Source organism: Lontra canadensis, unplaced genomic scaffold, assembly GCF_010015895.1.
Source record: "Lontra canadensis isolate GAN:19392208 unplaced genomic scaffold, GSC_riverotter_1.0 scaffold1357, whole genome shotgun sequence".
NCBI lineage: Eukaryota > Metazoa > Chordata > Mammalia > Carnivora > Mustelidae > Lontra > Lontra canadensis.
In genome coordinates this window covers 1,470-9,027 of record NW_022632341.1, presented here as the reverse complement: position 1 = coordinate 9,027, position 7,558 = coordinate 1,470, and the positions used below count along the sequence as shown (strand labels likewise).

The window sequence follows — 7,558 nt, the reverse complement described above, 5'->3', positions numbered from 1 at the left end:
CCCAAGGACAGACGTGGGACAAGCTCTGGGGGTGTGGCTGGGGCTGCTTCCTGCCTCCACGTCCGCCTCCGCCCCGCATCCCCAGCCCCACGCTGCCGTGTGCGGTCCCGTCCTCCACGGGGCGCTCCTTCACACCTCCCTGCTGGCAGCGAGCGCGTGCCATGCTGGACGCGCTCTGGCACTTTCTGCATGCCAGTGACCTCGTCTGCTCAGAGGTTCCAGGGACAGCGGCTGGGGACTCAGCCCCGAGTGTCCTGTTGTCTGTCAGCCGGGCCCCTCCCCCACACAGAGACTGGACGACAGGGTGCTATTGCCAACTGTTTATTCAGGCCCGCACGGGTGACCAGTGACATGCAGTCTGCCTGGGCCCACGGCACACTGACCTGCGCCGCCGGCCCTGCTGGTGAGCAAAGGAGTTCCCAGAGGAGGCCCGACCGAAGGATACGTGTGCTGCGGACGGTCGCGGGGCACAGGCCCTGGGGGAAGAGGGTGGAGGAAGGGCAGGGCCCGTGTCCAGTGCATCCCAAGCCAGCCGGGGGGGGCGACCCCCGCGCTGAAGGTCACAGCCGTGGGAGGCGGTGTGTGGTGTGAGCGTGGGGGGGGGCAGGCCGTCCCCTCCCGGCGGTCCTGCTGGACCCGCGTCTAAGGCTTGACTGTCCCGAGTGTGTCTGCCCGCCACACGGTCGGAGCCCTCGGGAAAAGGCTGCAGGCCTCTGTGCCATCTTCAGCGGGTCCCAGCAGCCCCAGGACACTCCTGTCGGCCAGTGCCCCTCTCAGCGCCTTTGGCTGCCAAACCAGGAGATAAAAGGGTAGGGACGCGGACGCGGGGCCTGGTGGATGCGCACCGTGCGGGGAGAGCGCCAGGCTTTGATGGTGGCGTCGTCGCTGGCCGTCAGCAGGAGCTCCTGCTCTCGGGGACTGAACACCACCGAGTTGACCACGTCCTGGTGCCGCAGCTTAGCCAAGCAGATGTTGTAATGCCGGTCCCAGATGTAGCCATGCCGGTCCTCTGCCCCGCTGCGGGGGAGCCTTGGTGAGACCCTGCCACCGCTCCCAGCCCCAGCCCTGCCCAGCCCCACGCGCCTACCTGGCCACGAAGTCCCTGCTGACGTCCAGGAAGATGAAGAAGCACTCGTCGTTGGGTGTGTAGGCGCGGTGCGCCCGCAGAGCCCGCTTCACCTCCCGCATGGTCTTGAGGTCAAACACCAGCAGGTCGATCTCCTCTGCGATGGGCGGTGGCTGCATGGGGTCGGCCACCACGGAGCCGCTAGGCCAGGCCCGGCTGTTGACGTACAGGTACCTGGGCGAGGGGCACCCTGCTTGGTATCAGTGGCCTGCAGAGACCCCCACCCAGGACACTCTCAGGGACCCACCTGTTGTCTGGGGACAAGCCCATGCCGATGATATGTCCGTGCACATCGATGACGTGGTCCAGGGCGTCAAAGAAGGCATCCGAGCCCCGGCCCTCGCCCAGCACAGGCCCAGCTGTGGTCATCTGGTGCGGCAGGATCTGCTTGATGCCTGCGGGAGGGCCGGGGGAGAGCAGCGGCCTCTGAACGAGGGGCCCCCACGGAACGTGCACTCCAGGCAGCTGGACCAGGGCGGGGCTCCCAGGACAAGCGGAGGAGGCCGACTGTGCCCACAGACTCCAGCCCTGCCCTTGGCCAGGGGACACCAGCCCAGCGGCGGGGAATCGTCAGCCCCCAGGCTCCAGGGAGGCAGGAGGGCCCGCTCCCCTACCGATCTGGTGTGGTGAGTAGGTGAGGCAGCCGGTGGTGAAGATAAGCAGCTTGTGGGCGTTGGCCATGCTGTGCTCTGGGGGCTTGGTGCGGCCCTGGGCCAGCAGCTCGGCCACTTTGGTCTCCAGCGCGTGCTCCGACAGCTGGGGCTGCGCCCGCCCATCCAGGAGCCCATCCAAGAAGCGCCGCAAACCCTCCTTGGTGCGGGCCGGAGCCGGCCCTGGCCCTGGGCCTCCCGCCTCGTCCTCACTGTCGCTGCCCAGGTCAAAGACGCGGCCGGGGGACGCGCCGGCGTCCAGCAGGAGGTCAGGGCTGTCAAAGCGGCTGCAGTCGGCCACCATCACTGTGCGGATGGTGCTGGCGTTGAGGTTCTGAATCTTGAAGAGGCGTTTCACTACGTTGACGTTCTCTGACTCCACGTCCTGGGGTGGGAGACAGCAGGTGGGCACCAGGCCAGGCAGGGGGCCGCCGCAGGGGGCCGCCGCAGGGGGCCGCCACAGGGGCCGCTGCAGGGGGCCGCCAGCCCGCACCTGGAAGGCGTTGTTGAGCCAGAGCACTGAGCAGGAGGTAATGTCCCCGATGCGGTGCAGGTTCCCCGAGATCAGGCTGGTCTCCGTGAGCCAGCAGCCAAACACGTCGTAGGGCTTGTTGCGTACTCGCGACAGCAGAGCGAAGTTGTCTGGGGGGGGGCGGGGGCAGGGCTGTGGGAAGGGGCTGGGCGGGGTGGGGGAGGGCACAGGGCTTTGTAGGAGGAGGGGTGGGGGTGGCCCTGACCGCCCGCCCTCACCTAGGCTGATGACTGCGATCTCACCCGACGAGGAGTTGTGGGGCCCCAGGAACACCCCGGACGCCAGCAGCAGCGAGTCGTCCCGGTTGAACTGGGAGAACTGGGTGTAGCTCCAGTTATAGGGCCGCATGTCCACGCTGCGCCGCAGCGAGACGGTCAGGCCATTGTTCCAGATCTGCAGGGGGGCGGAGTCATCTGGGGGCCTCCTGAGCCTGCCCTGCGCGGGACCCCAGGGCCCAGGCTGCAAGCCCCTCTCCCAGCTGAGCTCAGGCCCAGGAACCAGCAGCAGGATGGGGCTCCTTGCCCCTGGCTGCCCGCTGACCCGAGGGGTGTGGGTCCATGTGGCTGGCTCCTGGCCCTGGAGCACAAGTCGCTTCCCTCCATGGGCAGCGTGGGCCGCAGCTGCCGGGGGCCGGGCTCACCTTGACGGTGCAGTCCTTGGAGCAGGAGGCGAACTGGTAGCCCGAGTGGGAGAAGCTGAGGTGCAGAACCTGGTCCGCGTGCTCCCTGAGCGTCTGGACCTCCACGCAGGGCACCGTGTCATAGAGCCGCCGAAACTCTTCGTACCAGGACGTGGCCGCTGGGGGCGGGGGGTGGTCACCGCTGGGGCCCTGAGCCTCCTTTCCCACAGAGGCCAGCACCCTGACAGCGTAGGGGACATCACCCCAGCTGCACGGGTGCCCCTGGCACCCCGAAGCCCCTGCCTCCCAGCCAGGCCTGTACTGAGGCGTGGCCCGGCTGCTCCCCATCCATGTGAGGGCCGCGCGGTGCCCTGGTGACCGCTACAGAGATCTGGGCAGGGGGGGACCAGTGCTGTGGCTTCAGCTGGCAGCATGTGAATGGCCCTGCCTCCCGCCCTCCCAGCCAGCCTGGTGGCCTGTGGGGCCACGTGCAGGCCCTGACCTGGGTGCCGGGGCACGTCTCGGGCCACCTGGTAGTAGCGGTAGAACTGCTCCCTCCACAGGAACTCGTCCCGGGACACTGCCTGCCACTGGCGGCACACCAGACCGGCGGCCAGTACGTCCGCTGGGCCCAAGCTCAGGAAGATCTGGTAGATGAGGCTGTCAGGGAGCAGGGGTGTGCCCCCCTCGTCCATTGTGACATTCTGCCCAGGCAGCCCTGAAACCCACACGTGGTCCCTTAGTTGCCGGTTGCACTGGCCGAGGATACTGGCCCCAAGGGAGGGGCCCCGTGGCTGAGCTGAGGCCAGTGCCCTGCTGGGACTTCCATCGGACTGAGCCTGTGTAGAGGGCCAGCTGGCCCTGCCCACCTGTCTAAGGGTCCAGCGGCTCCTCCAAGCGCCCTGGACAGCCACACTCCTGGACCCCGTACTCCTGACGGGTGTCCCCGCACGTCCCAGTGGTTCCCTGGAACAGGCAGCTCCGGGCGGGCAGCAGACCCCGCTCAGCACCTCCCGTCGGGGGCCAGCCTGAGCTGGACCCCACATCTGCTCTGAGCCCAGAAGGGGCCGGTGGCGGGGTGGGGCCCTCCGACCTCCTCCCGCGCGGGGGCCCCGGGACACATTTGGGTGCCTGAGCTGGTGACTGCTCCGAGCCCGAGAAACGAAGACCCGGTGGCCCCCCACGCACTCCTGCCACTCTGACCCGGCAGCCCCAAGGCTTCAGACCTCTCAGCGTGGGACCGAGGTCCTTCCGAGCAGAGGCCTGGGGCCCGCGGGACAAGGGCCGGCCCGCCGGCCCCAGACGCCGCCCGGGGCACCAGCCGGCCCTTGGCCTCTGCTCTGTGGCCTGGGGGAGCCCTGCCCGGCGGTCAGCAGGCCAGCGCGGCCGCTGTCGCTGCCGGGCGAGGTGGGGGCGGGGCGGGGCGGGGCGGGGGCGGCCCAACGTCCCCTCCCCCCTCCCCTCTGAGGGGCTGCGGGGGGCGGGGCCTCGGCTCGGCCCCAGGCCCGGCGGCCTCGGCCACTCATTCATCGGCAGAGGGCGCGGCCGAGGCCGAGGGGCCGGAGGCTGGGGCTGGGCGCGGGGGGCTGGGCGCGGGGGGGCGGGGAGCCGGGGACCGGACGCGGCCGGTTTGCGCCCCTCCTCGGGGCCGGGAAACCGGGGGTCCGGGGCCGGACGACGACTTTCCCCGGGGCCGGGCGCACTCACCGCGGCTGCCTCCGCCCGGCTGTGCTGCCCCTGCCCCGGCGCCCGGCCTCGGCCGGCCGACCCGCTTCCGCCCCGCCGCTCCTGCCGCCGCGTCTCTATGATGAAGCCCGCCAGGCTGACGCCTCGAGCCCTGAGGCATCGATGGCCGCAGAGCGCCGAGCACCCGGCTGCCCGCCTCGGCTGTTGCTGCGCCTGCGCGCACTCGAGCTCGCGCCCAGCAGCGCCCCTGGCGGCCGGGAGGGGCATCGCCCTTGCACCGGGGCCCGTGGGCTGGGCTGAGGGCAAGGCTCACTTACTTTGAGGGTTCGAGACCCCGCCCCGCCTCTCCCAGCTGCTCGGGCCCTTGGGTTAGGGGGTTGTGGACAAGGAACCAGAGGTCAACTCGGACTTTGTAAACAGGATTTGGCCAGGGCCCTGCTGGGAAGTGCAGAGTCGAGGAGGCTGGGGGTGGACTTTCGGGGGGGCGGGCAGGGTGCTTGGTAAGGCAGGAGGACCAACGGGGACTTAGTGGGTTGGCGGTGGACGTCGCCGACTTCCTGTGCCAGGCTTCTGGGCGGAACTGGACAGTGGACTCTGACCCAGGACTCGGCCGTCCTGACCTAGGCTTCCCCCAGTCCCCGCACCGTTACTGCCACCGCCATGCTGACCCCCAGGACGGCACTCCTCTTGACTTTGCTCCTGGCTGGGGACTCCCTGAGCCAGAGGGCTCGGAGACCTCCTCAGCCCCCGTCCCCCATCAGCACCATCCCGCCAAAGGCCAACTTTGATGCTCAGCAGGTAGAGGGGGACAGGTGGGTGGGCAGGATCTCACCTAGCTTTCCAGGGGCCAGGGCCAGGCAGCCCCTCATCCCCGTGTGCCCTCACATGGCCTGCCCCTAGTTTGCAGGGACGTGGCTCCTTGTGGCTGTGGCCTCCACGTGCAGCTTCCTGCAGGAACAAGGCCACCGGGTTGAGGCCACCCTACTGCGTGTGGCTCCCCAGCGTGCAGCCATGGCTGTCAGCACCTTCCAAAAGCTGTGAGTCCCCCGCAGGGACCCCTGCCCCCACCCTTGCTGTGGCCTGGACCAGAGTCCTGTGAGGCCCTGCCCGGGTTGGGGTCCCTAAGCCTGCTGTGCTCCCCCGCCCCCCAGGGATGGGATCTGCTGGCAGGTGCGGCAGCTCTACCGAGACGCGGGAGTCCCGGGCCGCTTCCTGCTTCCAGGTGAGGCCAGGGCATCGGGGATGGGGTGCGGGGCTGGGGGGAGGAGCTGACTCTGCTGACTCTGCCCGGCTCCAGGTGCCCGTGCAGTGGACGTGGTCGTCGGAGAGACGGACTATGAGGGCTACGCCATCCTGTACCTGGAGCGGAAGCGGAGGCTGTCGGTGAAACTGTACAGTGCGTCCTTATGGGAGCCCACGCTCCGCACACACTCAGGGCCATCTGTGCGGGGAGAGGCCGCAGGGACGCACACAGACCCTCCTTGTTCTCCCCTCCTTGCATTCTGACTCCTCAGCTGAGCAGGGGTCCGGGAGGGGCCCTAGTGGATAGGCCCAGGTGTGGGGACAGAGGGGACGGGGAAGGGGATGGGTGTGTCCCAAGCACACAATCTCTGTGCCCGGCGTGGCCCTCACCGCGTGCCCAGGAGCCCTGTATGCCCCACAGCCCGCTCACTCCCTCCAAGTGACTCGGCGCTGAGTGCATTTGAGCAGCACGTCCAGAGGGCCAACCTGACCGAGGACCACGTCTTGTTCTTCCCTAAGTACGGTAAGCCTCCCCCAGCGGCTGGCCTTGCCCTCCCGCCGTGCGCCCTGCCCCAGCCCCACTGACCCCTGCTTGGGCCTTCAGGTTTCTGCGAGGCCGCAGACCAGTTCCACGTCCTAGATGGTGAGTGGGCAGTCCTGGCCGGGTGGTGCCGTGACAGGGGGCACCCCTCGCTCCTTCATGGGCTGAGTCTCGTCTCTGCCCCAGAAACAAGAAGGTGAGTTCAGGCAGCGGCCCTGACCTTAGAAGGAGCGAAGACCCTGACGGTGGCGGCACCTGCTACCCCCTCACTGAGCCCCGGCGCCCCACAGGGTCAGGGCCACCCCATGGGGGGACACTCTCCCCTGTGTGCCCTGAAGCTGCCCATCTCCCACAGAGCTCAGGAACGTGGCCTTCATTAAACACTGTCTGTCTTGGCCCCTGATTTCTTCCTTTCCCTGTTGGACCATCTTCTCATGGGCACGTGGGGCTGCTCCCCTGGGTGGGCTGGGGAGGAGCACGTGGCTGGCTCCCCTGGTCAAAAACCCTCCCCAGAGAGGCAGGGTGGTCCCTGCTATCCCAGTGCCCCGGTCTCTGCCTCTTAATTGGGCTGCTGCTCTGTGGTCCCAGCTGCCCTTCCCTGTTCCCAGGCTGTGGGCACACATGCACTGCTAGCCTTGCTGGGCTGCCCGGGGTAGGCCCAGGACCAGAGCCTGTCCCCCTCCCAGATGGTGGGGGACCTTTTCTAGAGGGATCAGGAGCCCTCCCCCCAGGTTCTCCTGGTCTCCCGCTGACCCTGAGCTCCTTCCTGGGAGGCATGGGTCCAGAGTCCCAGTGGCCCTCTGGCCTGTGGCAGGACAGGCCACTGGGGAGGGACAGGCAGACCCCCTCCCCTTTCCTGGATGTGGTACCTGGATCTGCGGGGAGCTGGCAACAGTCTTAGAAACAGGAGGCTGGACTGTCCCTGTGGCTACCCCAAGGGCTGGGACGGGCCTGGGAGCAGGACTGACCACCTGGGGCTGGGTCCAGTCCTGGTGTCAGGCAGCCAGGTGCCCCTTGGGGTAGATCACGAGATCACACAGGCAGGGAGCATAAGGAGGGTGTGGGGGTGTCTGGAGGAAGCAGGCCTGTCTAATTCAGGAGCTAGGTTTGGGGTGAGCACAGGAGCTTGGGGCACAAGGTGGGGGTGTCCGCACCGGGGATC

The 7,558-nt window shown here is 68.5% G+C and overlaps 2 protein-coding genes across 8 annotated transcripts; one reads left to right on the top strand and one right to left on the bottom strand.

The window, feature by feature from the left end:
• Positions 1–305: 305 nt before the first annotated feature.
• On the bottom strand, positions 306–5,215 carry LOC116863496 (F-box/WD repeat-containing protein 5). 7 transcript variants are annotated; one of them, XM_032850942.1, is made up of 9 exons: positions 5,143–5,215; positions 3,430–3,645; positions 2,949–3,106; positions 2,527–2,701; positions 2,270–2,418; positions 1,741–2,161; positions 1,374–1,521; positions 1,088–1,300; positions 306–1,017 (listed from the first exon to the last, which is right to left on the bottom strand). In XM_032850942.1, the coding sequence occupies exons 2-9, from the start codon at positions 3,620–3,622 to the stop codon at positions 774–776; spliced, it is 1,701 nt and encodes a 566-aa protein (XP_032706833.1). In that variant the 5' UTR covers positions 3,623–3,645; positions 5,143–5,215; the 3' UTR covers positions 306–773. The 7 variants fall into 7 exon arrangements, with proteins under 7 accessions (XP_032706833.1, XP_032706830.1, XP_032706832.1 ...); XM_032850939.1 differs by lacking the exon at positions 5,143–5,215 and adding an exon at positions 4,635–4,788; XM_032850941.1 differs by lacking the exon at positions 5,143–5,215 and adding an exon at positions 4,131–4,343.
• Positions 5,216–5,244: 29 nt separating this feature from the next.
• LOC116863498 (complement component C8 gamma chain-like) lies at positions 5,245–6,799 on the top strand. Its single transcript, XM_032850945.1, has 7 exons — positions 5,245–5,411; positions 5,514–5,650; positions 5,765–5,835; positions 5,911–6,009; positions 6,277–6,378; positions 6,460–6,498; positions 6,583–6,799. The coding sequence occupies exons 1-7, from the start codon at positions 5,274–5,276 to the stop codon at positions 6,594–6,596; spliced, it is 600 nt and encodes a 199-aa protein (XP_032706836.1). The 5' UTR covers positions 5,245–5,273; the 3' UTR covers positions 6,597–6,799.
• Positions 6,800–7,558: the final 759 nt, after the last annotated feature.